This window comes from Coptis chinensis, unplaced genomic scaffold (genome assembly GCF_015680905.1).
Source record: "Coptis chinensis isolate HL-2020 unplaced genomic scaffold, ASM1568090v1 utg4901_pilon_pilon, whole genome shotgun sequence".
Taxonomy (NCBI): Eukaryota; Viridiplantae; Streptophyta; class Magnoliopsida; order Ranunculales; family Ranunculaceae; genus Coptis; species Coptis chinensis.
In genome coordinates, this window is record NW_028238161.1 from 17,656 (window position 1) to 38,196 (window position 20,541).

At 37.5% G+C, this 20,541-nt stretch overlaps 2 protein-coding genes, 1 non-coding gene and 1 pseudogene across 3 annotated transcripts; 1 reads left to right on the plus strand and 3 right to left on the minus strand.

The window, feature by feature from the left end:
- Positions 1-730: 730 nt before the first annotated feature.
- Positions 731-2,141, minus strand: LOC147473071 (pentatricopeptide repeat-containing protein At3g53170 pseudogene; annotated as a pseudogene).
- A 2,267-nt stretch (positions 2,142-4,408) lies between these two features.
- On the minus strand, positions 4,409-7,767 carry LOC147473072 (uncharacterized). Its single transcript, XM_086587851.1, has 4 exons — positions 7,033-7,767; positions 6,680-6,923; positions 6,469-6,580; positions 4,409-5,223 (listed from the first exon to the last, which is right to left on the minus strand). The coding sequence occupies exons 1-4, from the start codon at positions 7,765-7,767 to the stop codon at positions 4,563-4,565; spliced, it is 1,752 nt and encodes a 583-aa protein (XP_086443977.1). The 3' UTR covers positions 4,409-4,562.
- LOC147473073 (DExH-box ATP-dependent RNA helicase DExH3-like) lies at positions 7,406-10,947 on the minus strand. Its single transcript, XM_086587849.1, has 5 exons — positions 10,765-10,947; positions 10,446-10,682; positions 9,718-9,813; positions 7,887-8,636; positions 7,406-7,778 (listed from the first exon to the last, which is right to left on the minus strand). Exons 1-4 carry the CDS (start codon positions 10,870-10,872, stop codon positions 8,265-8,267), a joined length of 813 nt encoding a protein of 270 aa, XP_086443975.1. The 5' UTR covers positions 10,873-10,947; the 3' UTR covers positions 7,406-7,778; positions 7,887-8,264.
- A 2,265-nt stretch (positions 10,948-13,212) lies between these two features.
- Positions 13,213-13,284, plus strand: TRNAD-GUC (transfer RNA aspartic acid (anticodon GUC)). The gene has a single exon. It is a non-coding gene; the product is annotated as a tRNA-Asp (tRNA).
- The last annotated feature ends 7,257 nt before the right edge of the window (positions 13,285-20,541 follow it).

Sequence of the window (20,541 nt, forward strand, 5' to 3'; positions counted from 1 at the left end):
CATATCAAGCCTTCCCACTAGAGAAAACTTACAATAATCAAGACCTTTATCGACTTCCTCTTCTAGCAAGCAAATAGTTGGGTATTCACCATGGCATATCATCCAGGGGTAGGGAGATCTGACATCGACATTACGACCAAATTTTTGCTTGGTGACATTGGCGTATGATCTTGTTCCTGAAGGTGCCACTTCAGCTTCAACTAAATCGACAACTTTCTCTTGAGGATTAGCATTAGGATTCCCTCCCAAGAAATCCCATGGAACAAAGGTTCGATTAACAACGAAGAATGACAACATTTGATCTTGAAATTGAGCAAAGAAGTAGTTCTTCCTCTCGATTTTACGAAATAAAGTAAAAGTTTTTTATGGCAAGCAAGAGATAAGGTGTTGATGACCTTAGACTAAGTACCAAATAAGGAACCTAATGGGTAATATCTAAATTATTTCTAATGAGAGAAAGACAGAGCTTCTCTCACTAAGAAACATGACTTTTTTTCTCTCAGTTATTTCAAATGATCACGTAAAGCATGGACGGCAGGATAATCACAAGCCAAAGTGCATACATATATATATATATATATATATATAGATAAAGCAGATGTGACATCAATGAAATTTTTAAGTGACTTCTACGAGCTAGTTGCAAGCTCAGTAAAAAAAAAAAAATTACACAACATACACGAAGTTCTCTTTTCTATTGAGCAAACCGGTCTCCAACCTGTTGAGTGACTTAGTCATACCCGAAAGCGGTGTAGGCTTGGATCATAGTAGCAAAGGTGATGTTATCGGGCATGCATTTCCTCCGCTTCATCTCGACAAACATCTCCTCCATCCTTTGCAACTCCCCTACTTGGCCATATGCACCGATGACACAATTGAAAAAGGGGCATCCAAAACTACATCGAGTTCTCCACTTGCCTCAAAATCAAGGCGATATTGTATAGTTTCGGCTTTACTATAAAAATTAACAAGAGAGCAAGAGGTATGCAATTAGGTTTTACTCCTTTGTACTTCATCATCCGAAGTAATATTCCATTTTCACAATGTTGCCTACCCTCCCAAACATCTCAATAAGAATATTGAAAGTTATAGTTGTTAGAGAGCAAAATCTTTTCTTCATAAAATCGATAACTTTCTCCATTTTGTCATGCATCGTGCTTTCCCATATGATCCGATCAAGATATTAAACGTCTTTTATGTCATTTGGACTTCCATGAGTTGAAACTTCTCATACCACCTCTCCATCTCCTTGATCTCTCCAACATTCCCATAAGCCCATAAGAAGGAGTTCATTGTGTAAACATCGGTAGGCATTTATTGTTCTTTGTCATATCATCGAAAGTAATTTCTCCATCTGTTTTAAACATCTCAAGCTTTACCATATCCATCAATCAAGGTATTATAGGTCACAATGCTACACTCGATACCCAGATATGACATATCGTCGAAAATTACCAGCTCAATCGGATCAAAGCGTGAAATTTAGAACAAAGACAATTAATGAGGATCGAATATGTGTAAATATCCGGCTTGCAATCAGTAACAGACTTCATATCATCCACTATACCAAAAGCCTCCTGAAAGTGACCACTTAGACCATAAACACTGACAAGGGAAGTGTAAACATCAATAGAAGGCTTGAGCCCCTCGGCCACCATTTTCTCATAAAGCAAACTTGCATATCCAGGCTGCTTACATTTCCCAAGCATAACAAAAAGTTTTGTGTATGTTTGACATCTTGGTACGTACCAATCTTGCTTACGTAGTAGTTCAAAAATCTAAAAGAGGCAAAACAAATATGAAGAACATGAATAAAGTTAAAAGCTTGGAACGAAATGAGGCTAATATACCTTAAGAGCAGATTCCCATTGATTGTTAGTTATAGCTCCAGTCAAAGCTTCTAAAACCGACTTGGGCCAAAGGCGAGTCGACCTTGCAAAAAGAGCTCTCCTTTCAATACCTTGAACAGCAGCTTCAGTTGTTAGAATCCGTGAAAGGGTCTTCTTTGATTGCTTTTTGGATGCTTTCACATAGAAAAAAGTCTTCTTGTTTGTGTGAGGGACGAAGAAGTTGGCAGGGAATGTTGTCAAGGAAGATGGTGAACAAGTGAAGTTAGAACAAAGGAATAATTGGTGCTCCATTAAACTAAACTCTTAAACTAATATGTACGAAGTAATAAGGATGATTCTCAAATTCAGATATATTCGAGCCTCGGTGTGTTCGAAAATGATACATGTGTTTTTCTACGAAACGTCAATTTTAAATGGTACTCGAATTTGAATTGGAATGGTAAACACGTTATATTTGAAAAATAACATATGTCACTAAACTAAGTGGCATACTTCGTGCCATATACCGTTGGAAAGAACTTGAAGTCTAGTTTCTATGTAAACAAACGGATCAAAGTTTTGATTTCTAGAAAAAACGATACATGTATTTTTCTACAAAATGTCAATTTCAAACTTCACACAAAATATGAGATAGAACGAGTCAACACCTCATATTGAAAACTCACATATGCCTTTATACTTAGTGTCATGCATCGTGCTATATACCTTTGGAAAGATTTTGAAGTCTACTTTCTATTTCAAAAAAATGGATCAAAATTTTGATTTGGGAAAAAAAAAAGATACATGTTTTTTCTATAAAGCGTCAATTTTAAACGATACTCAAATTTGAATTAGAACGGTAAACATGTTATATTTGAAAAATAACACATGTCGCTAAACTAAGTGGCATATGTCGTGCCCGTACTCTATACCGTTGGAAAGAGTTTGAAGTCTAGTTTCTATGTAAACAAACGGATCAGAGTTTTGATTTCTAGAAAAAATGATACCTGTATTTTTCTACAAAATGTCAATTCAACCTGTGTACAAATATGAGGTATTTATACTTTTTGTTTGCAATTATCTATTCATCTCAGGTTGAATTACATTTTCAACACATTACCTTGAATTGCGACCTACGATCAAGGTGATTAGAAGATTTATTTTATTTTATTTTATTTGAGAGAGATAGAGAGATATTAGGTAATATATATCAGGCACGAACTAATAACCATTGATGTGTTTGTTGAAGAAGTTGGTCTCCAACAATTTTCTTCGACCGCACTGATATGTTGTTTATGTACTTTTAGGATGTCATTTCTCTTGGTGAATCTAGTCCTATTTCTATGAAATATTTGGCTTAGTTTGGTTAGTTATTATATATGTGATAGATCTCCTTGCTCACTCAATGGTATGCATGCCCATTTTTTTTAGAAGGCCAACATATTTGGAATAAAGCTTTATTTGCGATCAGGTAAAGAGTCTGATTCGAACGTAACATACGCGAATATTTATTCATATTAGGTCGAGAGACAATTTCAACATTTTACCTTGAAATGCGACGAAAATCAAGGTGAATGTTTTTTTTTGGGATAACGAGAGAGAGAGAGAATGTAATCTTAGGCGTAGTCCAAACCCCTTGATGTGTTCATGAAATTACTCTCCAACAATCTTTTTCTTTGCATATGGCATTTTCAACACATTATCTTGAATTGCGACTATAACCAAACCAAAATGATTGTAAGATTTCAATTTATTTTATTAGACAGAGAGAGAGAGAGTAATCTTAGGCACGGACTAGATATATATGACAAGATTGTGAACAAAGTAGTAGTCGTAATTATTATTTATTTTTATTTTTTCCAAAATCTTGAGGCGAAAAATGATAATTACAATATAGGATGAGAGAGATATCGTTGAACATTAGATGTAGGAAAAGAAAGAAAAAGTTTAGCTTGATAATCTGTATGAATGCTTGAATATTAATGATAGATCCTGTTATTTCCATTAGATATACTCCCTTAACACTTTTGAACTGAAAATGAAGCAAATGTACACAGCCCATAAATACTATTTTGTATTGAAGCAAATATACTTGAATTAACTAACTTTGCATTTTTTCTGTTTCAGACGACACAACTTATCGAAAAGTTGGACAAAATTGATGTGTGCAATATACCTATTTGGTCTGTGTGGGGATTTCAATTCCCACCAGATATTGCCCCAATAGAACTCATTACCGAGAAGATGGTTGCTCGGAATATGCAGAAGATGTGGAATGATCATTATGGTATTGGTGCACTAAAAGTCTGAAGCTATCTCATGATATACCATTTGTTAGCCTCTTTCTCTCTCTACAAAGCTACTATTACTTATGTATTCTTGTGTATAGATGCCAAAATAGTTTATATTATATCATTATTTTATTTTTCTATTGTACTTTTATTTGATGTCTTTTCTTCTTCTTTTCTTCTTCATCTTCTTCTTCCTTTTTGATTTTTGGTACGCCATTAGAAAGCCTTAAAACACATAAGCCTGTTAGGGCCAAGGTTGGTCTTATAGTTTTTTGGGGTGAATTACCCTGATCCAACGAGACAGCTGTAATATTGTTTAGATGTGTCTAAATAGTAAGTATTGTTAGTTGCACCTCGAGGATGCTTTCATACCCCAAATCCCCTGTAGGAAGTCGTTTTTGTACGTTCTTCCGACCAAGGGGGCTTTGAAGCCTATGATTGTCTACAAGGCCACGCGATGATCGAATGGGTAAACAGGATGAGGATCTGCCACCTTTGGATAAATGGAGTGTGTGACAAGCACTGATGGTCTCAGTGCTTCATCATCAGTTGACCAGCATCTTTCAATGCCAGAACCCTCATCAACTACATGATCATTCACAAACCTATCAGTCCCAGCATCAATAGTACAGGAACCCGCAGTATTAACCTCAACTGTTATCTCAGTGACAGCAGGTGCAGAACAGCTTGAATATGCATTTGACATCTGCTGCTCTTTCAAAGACTCAGCCTTGTGAGTTCCATCAAATCTCTTCACAGCAATTTCTACAACTTGAACATTAACATTGCTGGCATCAAGTACCTTAGTTGGCTTCTCGACATTAGTACAGCTACCAACCCTAATATGTTTGCTTGGGACATCTCTCCACTGAGAAGTATGACAGCCATTTTGCACAGGGATTTTCCTGTTCAAGTTCTCAGATTGATTTAACGTACTTGATTTGTCCTCGTGTACCAAACGACCATTGTCAAATATTGAAGGAACAGTCTTTGAGGCTTTAACCGCAGAGGAGCACTTTCCAGGGAAGAATGAGCTTGGTTCTCTCTGACCGCATACATCATGCTCGCCAGATATCACAATGTTGTTCTCGGTTCTTCCAAGGCTGAAATATCAATAGAACAATGTGAAGGGTGCAAATACTGAGTCACTTGGACTACAAAAAATAGCAACACAGACTACAGAGTGATGGGGAGCGGTTTCGCAACTTGAGATAAGATATCAAAACACAATATCGATCCAGTACATCACGAAATGCTTCTTTTTTTCTTAAAACATTTTTATATATTTTTTTCGATTAATGAAAATTATTTTCCTGAACACGTTGCCTTGCTAAGGATGAACAAGGTGGGGTGGTAATGACAAGTAGTGTGTCTTAGTGTCCATGCAGAATCCTACAAACCCTAATCTTGGATGTGTTGTAGTTCTTTCTATAATGAATGAAAAATTATATTCTTTCGATAAAAACAAAAAGTCAAAAAACCAATAAAATCAATATAAGACATAAACACCCTTCATGATCTAATAAGATACGAACTCTGTTACGCTGTCTATTAATGTATTTCTTGTGCATAAATTATCAAGGGGCTTCATGGCATATACAACAATAAGATCAGCCAAACAGTTCAATCAAGACAACTATAAACAGTGAGTGGTGCGTAACTTCGCATAGTTGTCCTTTTAAAAATTTGAGTGGTGCAGTGGCAGTGGCAGTGAAAGGCTTGATAATTGTTTCTTGCTTGTTAAGGAACTTCAAAAAGTCAGTATGTTTGCCCTTATTGAGCTTTTTCTGCTTCCACTTTTTTTTTTTTTAGAATTAATATTCTAAGAGAAAGGATACACAGAGAGGAGGATGGACTCGCATCAGGATGCTCTAATACATCCTACCTAACTGTGTTGGCACCTATAGGCCTATTATAAGGTGCTGACCTACATGAGAGGACGAGAGGTGAACCAGAGGCTCGACACAAAAAGACCAAAAAGACAAAACGCCGGGCCAGAAGCCCCAAGGCTAGAGCACCAATAAAAACTTCTGAAAACAAATAGTATACACTTAAAAGAGATGAATACCACAAAGCATTTCACTTCCACACAGGTACTAACTTGTTTCTTTCCTGAAAATATATCAAAAAAGAATTCCAGACGTAATATATCAACCTTGATCATATTAAAAACATTTAAGTCCTAAGTTTCTGTCAAAATTACAGTTCCAGAATTTCATGAGAATTTGGCATTTTGTTTTATTTATCATATTGCATACTGTGAAATATATTATCTCAATCGACTTGAATTTCCAAATATATTCTGGATGAGACTTTATTGACGTTATTGAATATTTCTGAAAACTAACCTTGCCAAAGACTGTTTATCAGTAAGAGGTTCATGAGAAAGTGGATATGCAACGTCAGGTTCTACCGAAATTCCACGAGAGGGAGTCGAGAAATTGCACCAGTTTTTTGTACCTGCATTGAGAGATCAGCCAAACAGTTACAGTAATGAAGGAGATTGTTCCCATTATAATACAAAGTTGACAGCGAGGTACTGTACAGTAACTGTGTTACCTGTCACACCTCCCAACTTCTCATAATTACCATCCACGTAATGATTAGAGCATGTCTGCAGCGGCTTAACAGCGATCTCTAGAGCACCATTGTTAATGTTATTGTAGGGTCCCTCCTCTGGTTCTTCAGCTGCTAAAGAACCTAAAGTAGTGCCCCTTTGCTGCAATTCTGTTGAGAGAGTATAGTCTCCCTTGCTGTTGCTCCATTTCAGCGGAAGTGATTGGATGCTTCTGCTTAGACGGATCTAATGCATACCTCAAGGCAAGCAACCTTAAATTCTCATCCAGGAAATGAGGGCTTATATCAACACTCTCATTGTTGGACAACATATGTGTCAAACTTGGTCTACCGACTGAGTTTGTTGAAGTGAAGCCCGTCGATGCTTCTGACAAAGGCAAACCTGGTGCAGCAGTTAAAGTTGAAGAATTGAAGGATCTTAGAAGACCGTGATCAAAATGATTGTTGTTTTGAAGGAAAGAGGTTTTTCCATGTGAGTGTCTGAGATCAGATGCATCATGCAGAATCGCCGCTGAGTGACACCAATAAGAAGATTGCTTTCCTTTCACAGTTGAAGCACTAGATAGACGGCTATCACTTGTGAATCCAACACTTGGACTAGGACCAGCCATCTGGTTATTATTAAAGAGGGAATTGCCTCTCTCTGTGCCATAGTAGCAATTATCAGCGGTGTCCTGAACCCTTTTACATCTATCCGCGTGATTGAAATGACCCAGTATAATGTTGTTAAGTTGTTTTTCCTCTGTTCCATCTTTTCTGTTACTACAATATTCCGAGGGGCCGATGGTACCACTATATACACCATGTGGCGCCCTAAACATAAAAGTCTCACTATAATTGATCCTATTCTTACTAGTCTGAGACAGCACATCCCTTTCAGGTAGGGTACTAAATTGCGGAAGATATGTATGTGATCTCTTAACCATGTCACCCTTCAATTTTTCTACTTTTGCCGAATCTCGAGGGGCAAGATGCCGAACGTTGGACTTGCTTTGGATCCCTCTATGAGAAATTGACGTGTTTGAAGGAAGAAGACCCCCAAGATTTTGCCTCGACTCCTCCTTTAACATGGGACTTCCCACTGCACAAAAGGAAAAAATACAAAATAATCAGGGAAATTTCGTAGAAACAACTTATGAAATAATCAAATCAGAATGTCAACAACTGAAATTCTTCTTCAAGTATTCACCATTATGAAAAACGGGGTCCTGTAGTAATGGCTTTGGGCTGTTGCTGTACATAACAAATGGCTGTGGCTGCAAAGTTGATACAACTGAACCTTCCACATTATAACTTTGCTGACAAGGTTGCCCAAGTCTCAATTCAATGTTTGATGAAGTATTATCTCTTTCGACAATAAATGCTTCCCTTGGACCCTTACCTCGGTTGACATCAGAACTTGTACCAAGAAATCTGAAGTTCCCCAAACTCTGGTTGGCAATTAATGGATCGCCACTTTTGCTGAGAACGCCAATGTACTCCGATATGGATTGATATCCACTGTCTTCTCGCCCTTTCTCTAAAAGGGAACTTGACAGCACTAAACCACTGGATATTTGACCTTCTTTCACCATGTACATTGTCTGGTTATCTGCTGGAGCGGGCAAGAAAACTTGTGCAGCTCCAGCCAACATTTTGAGAGGAATCTATTGGTGTTTTTGTCCTTGAAATCTTTACCCTGCAACTCGGTTTGCCATTCGTTTTCCCTTCTCACTGCTTCCTCCTCTTTTGTTTCGCCTAGGATAGAGAGAGAGAAAGAGCTTACAGAATCACCAAGAGGCTCTCCTCTTTCTGCAACAGCCATAGCAGATATTCGTCGAGGCTGTGTACAGATGATGCTACGAAATGCTCCACGACCAGATTCTATCTCAGACTCTAATAAATACTGAGGAAGCTGAGTGGTTTTGCCACATCCAGTCTCTCCAGAGATCACAATGACCTGTCATATAAAAAAAAATAACAATTGGTAACACCAATAGAAAATTCACAAACCGGATATAACGCGTGCAAAAACAGCCTGTTGGAAATATGTCCAAATTTTTACCTAACTGGTTTGGAAATATCAATAGCTTCCACTTCCATGAGCATATGTGAAAAGACAAATAGTAGACAGATGAGAGAATCTGTCGATGCTTATCCAATTTGCATACTTAAAGGTTAAATCTGAGCTTTACTCCTTTTTTTTATTATTAAATTATTAATGCAATACCAACACACAGAAAAAATTTGTGACATGTTCCCGGAGCTGTGGGGGATGTGAGATGGACAAAATTTTACCTTTGCAAATTACCAAAAAGGTTTTGTTACAAATACATTAACACAAAAGATAATAGCAATAAAAATTTATAACAAAATAGTTTTTACATTTGCAAGCCAAAATGTTGTTTTATAAATAGTTCCAGGATCACATTTGCATTTACAAGATTTAACAATATTACAGGCACAGCTTTCCAAACTGAAGCTTACTATGAAAAAGACTGTCTTATATACATACATAAACTGGATCCAAGTTTATCATAAGTTGGAACCATACAGAAGGAACCATAAATGAGCTCAAGCCAGAAAGTAACTTTCTTAAAAGCTACAGCTCAAGTGACAAATCCCAGTCAAACTCTTAATCCATTAATGTCGCAATGAGTCATTACAAGGAGAAAAAAAAAAAGTCAAAGTATGAGGTGGTTGTTTATTGTTGATGTATTTCGTTCTTTCCCAACTTATTTTCGTAAGCACAGTACAAAATGAAGGAAGAATCTCCAGAAAACGAAACGAAAAAACACAACAAAAGGGAAAATCCCTAACTCAAGAGGGGCTTTTGTGTCTAATTACCTGTACCCCTTGATAATATGGAGTACTCTAGCCTTTAATATTTTAACAGCATATGCTCCAGCACCACTAGAAAAACGATCTAAATCGTTTATGCACATGACTACGCATGTACACAACTTGGAATTATCAACCAAACAATACTCATCATACTCGACTGAAATCTTCTAGGAAGGGCATCAGCACGAAAGTAAAACCTGATTTCGAGCAATAGCTGAGAGTAGCCTATCCTTCTCTGAGTATGCAGGACGTGATTTCCTAAAGTCCAGCATCCTATTTCCCTCGGGCGATTCCTGGGAATTAAAAAAATTATCAAATTTAGCGCTATATAAAATCAATAACCCAGAAGAAAAACCCTAAATAATTTCAATATGTATTCTTTTAAGTAATCTCCACACCAAACTACAAGAAAATCCATGCAACTTAATGGCATTATGTGTGAGGACCAACAATATGTGTTCTTTTAAGTGCCCAACCCTTTTTTCCATTCATCAGAAAAGCAGGGCCATTTATAGAGGAAGAATAAAGAATGTTAAACTGACGCGAAATATACAAATAGCTCGTATATCATCAAACCTGAACTCTGAACATTTGTTTGTAAAGACAAATGATCACATTATGACATTTACAAGAGATCCCCACAGAAGGATCAATCATCAAAGTATACAATTTCTTTCAATATAAACTCCCCCAACAAATAGCGTGTGGGCAGATAGAAGTGTTACTGTGATGAAATGTTTACCACCAACCAAATTGTAGTCATAATAATTAAAGATGGGCATCCAACTCAAAACCAATTGGTGATGAGTGAAGCGGCCCCATGATTTATATATTGATTGGCTAGGCTTTAGACTCCCAATGTGGGATTAATTTCAACAATAATTGCACAGCGTACTGCATCAGCAACAGAGAAAGTAATTATTACCTGCCATGATCTCTGGAAATTGCGCATTCGAGAACTTTGACGTTGAAGAACCTTTTCCATGACCGACCTGTCAAGAAATGAGTCTGGATTCTCGTCTGGGTTTAAATCTTCAATCTGATCAACAACCCTAGGATCACCTGAATTGTCATTGATTTTTCCAGAACTTAATTGCATTCTATCAAGGTGTTCCTGAAGGAGACCTTCAACTGTCCTTTGCAAGCTAAGAGGGAGAACCACCTGTGCAAATAGAGCTTTGTAATTTAATCAACCTTACAGCTACAGGGAGAGAGAGAGAGAGAGAGAGAGAGAGAGTTATTACCTCTCTTTGAGGCCGCTTATCATCAAGATCGGGTCTGTAGTTAGGAAGAGGGACCTTGCTTGCAACCACAACTTTTCCATAAAGCTCACTTAAACATAAACAGCACATCAGAACTCAATTTCAAAAACACTACCAAATAAGAAAAAGTGCCACAAATCATTTCCCTAACCTGTAAAGTCCCATCCTTTTTTAACAAGATTAGAAATCTGCTCATAATCCCTTCTATCTCTTTTATATCTACTAATTATCTCTTGGTCTTGTTCGCTACTTGATAGCAAACTAAGTTTCCATTTCCATTCATCAATGTTAGCCACGGAGGACGACCCTGACGCCAAAATCATAATTCTAGTATCAGAAACGCCTACACTTTAATAATTTCATAACAAAATACTACTTGCAGACCATAAGTTCCGCTACACTATAAGTCACATTCTCACATTGTAACACAACACTAAAGTTCTCATAGCTCAAATTAAACTAATTGTACTAAATAGCAATAAAATTCAGGTACTACAATATAAGTATATAGTGAAAAAAGAAAAAACCTTTTGGTTATCGAAATCACATTCATACTCATCATCAGAAAACTGCTCAACAAAAACTTCTTCTACTCAACCAAATTGTACTCCTTGTTCTGATATTTCCGGTATGAAATTTTCAAGTATGAAGTAAAGAAGGTGAAATGAGAGTGAGATTTGAGAGGTTCGAAATACATTTTTTGAATTTGAGAACAAGTGTTAATCCGGAATGAGTCCCGATCAATCTCTCCTGCTTTCATGCGCGTGAGGGCATAATCGTCCACTGGAAGACAGATCTCACACCAATCTCTAGACACGTGGCTGTTGTTGAATAATAAATAAAATGCAAAAAAAAAAAAAAACGTTTCTTTTTTTATCACTAGTATCCGTGCCGCGGCATGATATCGATCTTCGGCCCGCCGGGACGCCAAGATCCACCCCTCGACGAAGACAAAAATACGCTGGCTGGCGCCTCGACGCCAAGATCCGCTTCCCCGATGCGACGACGTGATATACGCTGCAAAAACCCAGCCCAAGTCCACCAACTTAAAAAGCCCAAAAGGTGTAAAAAGGCCTAACATAAAAGGCCCATCCCAAATAGTTATAGTGTCCATTCACAAAGTGTAAAGGGCCCAATGTTAAAAGCCCAGCCCATGTAGCCTTTGTTGACCAAATGGTTATGGAGTGACTTAACAAAGTTGCACACACCCTATCATCTTTTAGATTCTCCATGTCATAAAATTAATCCAAAGGTTAGGGAGAGGTGTGGTTGGTCCGACACCACCCTATTTTGTTATATAGATAAAAAGGGTGAATGATTTTCTTTTGCCAATTTATAATCTACAATAACATTTAGTTAATGATAACAGATTATAATATGGAATTAACAATACCGTTTAATCAAGATGAGACTAAATTTCGCAAGTAATATATTATTAAAGGAGAACAAGATTAGTCGAAGACAAAACACTCAGTGTGAGCGAGTCGTAGATCAAGAAAACATGGAGTCGAGGGAAGCCACTAGGGACGACACTCCAAGTGACGTCCAAACATTTCTTTTGTTCAGACGTGTGTTCACAAGTCGCCCGGGCTATTTATCAACTGATAGCGAGATGGATAATTCCTCACCTCCTCTATCAACTAATAGTCACTCTGTGAGTTCAATTCTTTCTGTTTGTAGTGCATAGATCAGTAACTGAGGATTGTTGAATAATCCAGCCTTTTCTTGTGCTTCCTAGTGAAGTTATCCCCCGACTAACCTGTGTACTGTTACAGTGTTACAAGGAGACCATGTCAGAAAGCAGCAAAATGTGTTGTCGTAGTAAACATCAAATTAACCCAATTCACACCGACTCAAGTGGAAACTATGTAGGAGGAAAAACAATGGTTGAGATGACTATGTCGGATACTTTCCACAACCGATTAATCGATTACGTAACAACAACGACATCATCACCTAAATCGCCTAATATTCGGAATTAACCAAGGCTCTTCTAACTTGTTTTATAGCCTAATCGGGTTAAATCTACTATGATATTCTAAGTTTTTATTCCATGCATTTCCCACATAAACTTAGCCCCGGACCTTCCACATTTTCTTCGGTCCACTTGGTCCTTGCTATACAACTGAAAACAAAGGTCAAAACTTGAATCATTATTCACGCCTTTCTTAAACACTGTCAAGACAAGAATAACCGTGATTCCCTATAGGAAATTTCATTCCTACTCTAGAATATCTTTTTAATGAACCTCCAAAACCCAACTGACCTTTTTTTTTGGCTAAGTCGGTAGTAATACTTCTATAGATAGATAAAGAAGGATATACATTGTGATCTACTGACACAAAACTCACCTTCTGGGTAATGTTTATAGATACATTCCACAGTAACAAGTCATACCTCAAAACAACACTAAAGTCTATGATATACTATGTCGTTGTAGTATAGTGGTGAGTATTCCCGCCTGTCATGCGGGTGACCCGGGTTCGATCCCCGGTAGCGGCGCCATTTGATAAACGTAAAAAGTGAGTGTTTTACCTACGAAATAAAGTGATGAACTCTAAACGCAAGTAAAACTACGATTTCCGAAATGTGTTTATCAAGTTTATTCTACTCTCAAATCAATTGAACAGAGTTGGAATAGAAGATTCATTCCACTCCTAGTTCTTTGCACTGGTTGTTTTGTAAGATCTATTACTCTTACTAAAGTCTATGAGAGATTTACGAGGGGAATTATACTAAAAATACGCGATAATTTAAATAACAATATATTGAAATTTGACTACGAAAGCTACGGAAATACGATGGTTTTTGAATCTAGATAAAGGATTAGAGGGGATTTGAATCCACCTCGAATCCAACTTAATAACCTAGCATAGATTGTTGTATCTCAATTCTTATGTTCTTACGACAAGAATTTCGAGTTCTAATCCCTAGTGTTCGTGACATTTCTACCACAAACTAACTAGCATGTGAGGTCGTCCACCCATTCTCATGGCGAATCACGACCTTCTAGAGTGGAATAGATGCTACAACATTTCTACACTACACAACTAAGTTTTCATCAAAGCTTCATCAACTCCTCTAATGGAGGTTTTAGCCTTGATTCATCAAACCATCATTTTCCATTGCATTATAACTAAACATCATGTTAAACTTCTAACTTAACTAAATTAACTAACAATGTTTCAATCTACTTAAACTACGAAATGATAATCAACAAGAATTAAAACTAATTAAGTAATGGAAATGAACTAGAATTGAAATTAGATCTATAATGTAAATGACAAAAACGAAATAGAATAATAACTACTTTATTTATCTAATCTATCAAGAACAATGATTCAAGAACTTAATCTAAAACAAGAATTGAAAATGGAACTAACTTAATTAATCTATTGAAAAACTAGATCTAGAATTAATTAATGGAGGCTACTAATCTAATCCTTAATCTAGGTCTAATTATCTACTACTATCTACTATTAACAAAGAGCTAAGCTTTTGTTTTTATACATTCAGATCCAAAAATCGTGCATGGGCTTGGAACCATATTTTGGGCCGGAAAATCGGGCCCAAAACCCAATTATTTCAGTCCAGAAAGGGCTCTTCAGCTGCAGTTGGCTTCGACAGATGTTTCGTCTACTTCTGCTCCTCTGATTGGGTCAAGGCTTGGACCATTGGAAAGCTCCTTCCGAGCCGGTCGTTTTGACATAAGGTAGGCCCAATTCCGAGGTCTGAGTTCAAAGATATGGTCTTCGGAAGTTCTGCTAACTTTGTGTACAGTTTCTGCCCACGTGGACTTTGACTTTTCAGCTCTTGACCGGGCTTTACAAAGGCTCTGTCTCCTTGAATCTCGGCCTTTATCACAGAACTTCTTAGCAACTAACCTTTGCTCTGTTATCTCGCTAAAGTGGCACATTTCTGCACATAATGGACTTTGAAGCCTGAAATGCACAAAAACACGTAATCAGTATTAACTCTTACTTATTATTCACATAATTGGTCTAAAAGTACGATTGTTAAGGGGTTAAAACTACAGTTTTGGGCTCTTATCAAACCACCCCCAAACAGCATTTTGCTTGTCTTCAAGCCAATATGAGAAATTAGAATAAGTGACCAAAAATGGAGTTCTAACTACTCTCGTTTCGCTGAGTGCAATTGCATTTACCATATGCAATAAGGCCTTAAACCACTAGGAATTCCCTAGTGGACGAGCTATAGCCTCGTGAGATTTTTCCAGTGAAGGTACTCACAAACTTCATCTATACTACAACGACTAAGAAATAAAACTATTGTTTCCTCATTCATGTCTCAACTATCTATACATCTCACTAGCAAATGAATAAGAACAACCAAGTCAAAACCCTAAGCTAATATATATATATATATGCATAATAATCAATCATCTATGATACAAATATATATACTATGAGTAATACTATGAAATGCCTAACAGGTTCGTTTCTGAAAATTCGAAATAGCGTCCTTAAGTAGGTCCTCACATAAATGTCAAGACAAAAATCACTCGATTTTTCCACTGTTTTTTGCTACTCCGATTAATGCAGATTGGCACACTTTACCTTACAATCTCAATATAACACACATGGAAGCTGGGGGTCGATCAAACATATTTGCCACTTACTATCACACTAACCTATTCCTAATTGAGCTAGAGGTCTTTATTAGGTGTTGCGGGGATTAGGAGATGGTTTAAGAAGGAAGGAATTAGATATTCAAATAGGACAAGTCTGAGATAATAGAGTCTTCATATTATGTAACTTAGAGAAAACCTTGTTATTTTCTTTTGCTTCTATACTTTGTTTCCATCCTTAGCCATATTTTTTTCTTTTTCTTTTCTTTGGCTTTTGACTCTCTTTTATTCTATTTTTTGGAGTTTTTATTTATTTCTATTTTCTTTTTCTTTTCCTTGGATGGAAACTTTTTTTTTTTCTCAACTAACTAACTAATTTTTTGTTTACGTGTTTTCTCTTCTTCTTTCTTCACTCATTCTATTCTCGGACTTATTCTAGATTGGGTAAGTTGAATTTTTATTTTGTTTTGTTTTTGTAATGGGGTAAAGGAATTGTGGTTTATGGAAGGCTAAAGAAAGGCTCGGAGAGGCGACTAAGCGGAAAATAATTTCATAAGGTTGGAATTTACGGCTATGTCGATCCAAAGAGGCCTAAATTCTCGCTTAGGATATGGTACAAATTGATCTAGCAAGTGGACGTGTGATTTCTCTATCTGGATTTTACTTCTCCCTTGTGTCATTTCTCAAATGTTTTGGCTCATATAAGACTTTAGGCTATATTCTCACAGGATTTGTAGAATAAGTATTCTAGCCTAGGTTTTGAAACTTTACCTGCTAACAATCATAGATACTCATGTAATATATTTATAGATAGATGCAAAGATTATTACCTACATATTAACCTAAGTTTATAACAATTATTCTGATGCAAAAGCTACGTGAGACTTCTAGATTGTTAAGAGCATAGAGAAAGAAAACAATACCCATATTCCTAAGTGTATAGCATAAACTTATTTATTTATATTTTTGAATTTTTGAATTTTTGACTAGAAAATAAATGCATATTATACATATCTATATCCTAACAGATGCCTTAATTACACGTGTTTCTATGCCCCCCCCCCCAAAAAAAAGCATGCTTTGTCCTCAAAGCATTGAAAAATAAAAAGGGTAGAAAAATACCATGGAAACGCGTGAAATTCTAGAACATCTGCAAATCAAGGTTATAACATACTAATATAGTAAAGGAAAATTGATGCAACTCTATAAGAGTTCCACCCATTATGGGGTTAACAAGAAATAATTTGCTTGGGACATAAACAGACACTAACTGAAACTAAAACTCACCTGCAGTCCTGCTTATTCTTCCTCAGACTCATCCTCCTCTTCTTTGTAGGACCAAGGCTCTTTTGCGTCTTGCCATGCTATGATAACTTGCCAAGCCTTTCGTCGTGTGTCGTCTACCCGTGCTAACCTTTCTAGTGTGACTCGGTCTGTTGGGGTGTAAGGGGCAACCGCATGAGGTTGCACCTGCCATCCCGGCCAAGTCATAATGCGAAGTGAACAAACCACGCGATTGGTGGGTCTCATGACTTCAACCCTTTTCTAATCCGTGAACTGGGTACAAAATACCCCTAAGCAACCCCGCATGATGCGGCAAACCAAAACAGGCATAAGAAGATACTTATGCCTCATGCTATGGGCTCTCTTCAAACTAGCCACTAATACTCGGGGAATGTCATATCGCCGACGCTGATTAAAGCAAAGGGAAGACGTCACCAGCGGTACTATTTGCAGAAATAAACTGCCACTCCCCTAAAATATTCATCATGATGAATAACATGGTGGTGCCTACATTCAGGGACATGCTACCAAGGGTAATGTTATATCGCCCTTGGTCCATAACACGAAACACACCTCCCCCATAGTACTCATGAAAATATGTATAGTTATAGAGGTATGTATTATCGGTCATATATCCCCACATGTGCATAGGGTCAGGTAAGAGCAATCCCGAAACTAACGCTACCAAAGACTTACTGAATTCCTTTGTAGAGTCATATATCGCAAGGAAAAATTTTTGTTCTCCCTCTTGGTCACAATAGAAGGTAATATTATTATAGAAAAACGCAGTAAGCTGAGGTGAATATGAGCTGTCGTTACTTAACAGAAGATGCTGCCATCCTAACTTTATGATCCGTTCGTGGAACGATGCTCCATAGGTCTCGGTTCCCAACAAGTCTTCGAAAGACTGTTTAGGTATGACTATAGGAGATGTCATCTCAACTACTCTTGGAACAGCTTCAAAAATCCTGGACAAACCCTCACACAAAAAAATTGAAATATCTGAGTTGATGGAGGTCGGTAGCCAGTGCGCCAGATATGGGCGCCGGGTCCATTTCGAAGAATTGGATGTCCAGCACTTCATGAAGTCGCTCAACTTGGGCGCATGTCTGCTCTGAGTAAAATTTTTGACAAAGGCTTAGTGGCGCGCTCTACTTAAAGGGCAAAAGGCCAGTAAAGTCAGCGAAAAACGTAAGTTTAAAAGGAAAAAGAAGGAAAAGCTTGGAGTGAAAGGTGAGAGATGATGGTGGGGTGTAGTGTGGGTTGTGAGTGTAGAATGAAGGAAGCTTATATAGGTTTTAAGTTGCTGAAACGAATCGGGAAGTTGCCAAAAAGCTTTTATAGAAATTTCCGGAAATTAGAAAATTTCCAAACCCGAAAATGGAAACAACTCATATTCTTGATTCTAAAACAACCCTAATATCTTTTAGGTTGAATTTAGGATAGAACCTACCTATCTTATCGAGATTTTCATCCTACCACCATATCTATTCCTAGATATGCCCATATCGGCAATATTCTCACCCTAACTCCGAAATAACTTCTAAAAAAATACTGGTAATCTAAAAAGCATGGATTGATTAAATAAAACCACCCCTAAACAATTTGGGAAGGTGGTTTCAACAAGAAACAACCACGCACAATTTGAAAATAACCAGATTATTAAAAATTTAAATCCTAATAACATAAAACAATGATTATTCAAATTTAACTATTAAATTAAAATCCATACTAATTAAACAATAAAACAATGAAATAACAACGACACACAAACTGATGGTGAACATCTAGCCATGTGATGAAGATGGACCCTGAGATGGAGATTGGTTCTGGGATGCAGAATGGTTTGAGCCATCTGTCCTTCGGCGACGACGCTCATGCCTCTCAGACTCGTCTGAAATAGAGTCCTGCAGGGGTGGCATGCGTCGTAGCATCTCTTCTTGGAACACGCACTGTGCTTCCATCTCAGCCTTTAGTACTATATAGTGGTCCTCTTGGCGCTGGTGTATAGTCTCCATATTATACCAGATATCTTCTTGATGTTTTGCTACTACTTCAAAGTTCGTCTGAAGGTTTGCCTGGTTTTTCGGAACTATCATCTGCCTATGTCGTATATCTTCACAAATGGCATAAACGCACCGCAAGCTAGTGTGCAACACTTGCATGCGTTCTACATTAGAGCTACACCTATCCAGAGCATCTTCATCCAACCATGTCATATCCTCCCCTTCATCCTCCGACTCAACTACATCATTTCTCGGCAACTACCAAGTCTTTTGGATGCAATCCGTGTAAATAGTTTCATTTGAATGCAACTTGATCATAATAGGAGTCGATTTTTTAACAGCTCTAAAAGAGAGCATGATCTTAGTAATCAATATGGGAAAAGGCGCAATGCTCTTCCCGACTCCTCTAATCACATTTAAAATTAACTCGAGGATGCATAAATTATACTTATTTGTCTGCAAAATCCAGAGAATATGCAGGCATTGCAGGCCAATGTCGCTGACTTTTTCTTTGTTGAGGACGTTCCTACCAATCCACTGAGCTACCGCCAGTTGATTGGTTCTCAAGGTTGACTGTCGGACGTAATGAGAGCTCGGATTGTACTCACCCTTCGTGACAGTGTCTCTCATCAAAGTAGGAACTCCAGTATACTGAGATTCCTGAATTGTAGTTTCTAGGTTGTCTTTCGGCGTCACGCCTAACAGCTCAGCCAACAACTGTCGCGTTACCTCCCTCCTCGTTCCTGCTACCTTTATGAAAATCCTATTTCCCTCGAATTCTCGCTTCTTATAAAACTGTTCGACCAAATCATAGTGATAGAACTCATCAGTCAAGTACCAGAGTTTATTCCAATCCCTCCTAATCATCTCCGCTTCATAGAATGGCGCGAAGCGGTCGGGCTTAAATGCTTGTTCCGGCAAAATTCTTCGTCTTTGCGCCATTGAAGTTTATGAAACAACAATTGGTTTTGTAGACTGTGGAGGAGGCGAGTTTAATGAAGAGCACTTAAAAATAGTGTTGGTGGCGATGGTGGTTGCGGTGGCAGGTTAGAACTTGGATTGTCGGGTGTTTTCTTGGTGGAAACGGTTGGAGATTGGTATTATTGTTTTAACAGTGGGCGTGGGTGGTCTTTTTTAGTATTATAATTTTTGTTTTAATTTGGTTGCTAGGTTTTGTTTTTTTTAAATTGTTAATGGCGGTTTTGAGAAAGGAAACCGACTGTTTGCGTTTTTGGAAAGGAAGGGGACGCATGTGCCACGCACGTGCGTGCGGTTTTGGGCCCAAGCCCAATTCGAATTCCAAACTTTTTCGATATTTTGCGCAATTTCAAATTCAATTTGCCGCTTCGTTACTGGTCCGATTTTGGCGAATGAGTTATGGAAATGATTAGTAGAGAATTTCCAATCCAATGATCCATAAAACACTCAATTCCAACCATGGGTGACGTATAAGAAGATGGAAAACACCTCGAAGTGAGTGTGTGACGTAAGTTATGCGAACGAAGGGAATTTAAGTTATAGATAACGTCAACCCGAATGAACTATGATTAACGGGCCTAAGCAACACAAATGAAAAGTTTGAGCAATCCGGATGGAAAGACCGACTGCCCACCCCCAAACAAATTTTTAAACACAAAATTTGTTTTCAACGTGGGTCTTTTAACGTCAGATTCCCAGGACTTGTTGGATTGCTATTTTTATGATTTTTATGATTTTTATGATTTTTTTTTTTTTTTAAATTTTTATAATAGTTTATTATAAGAAAAACGAAAAACAATAAATACATAATTCACACCATAGAGGAACATGACTCAAAAACCGAGAAAACATGCAAATGTGGAAAACGTGAATTATGTGCAACGTGGACTTAGGATCCGGTAC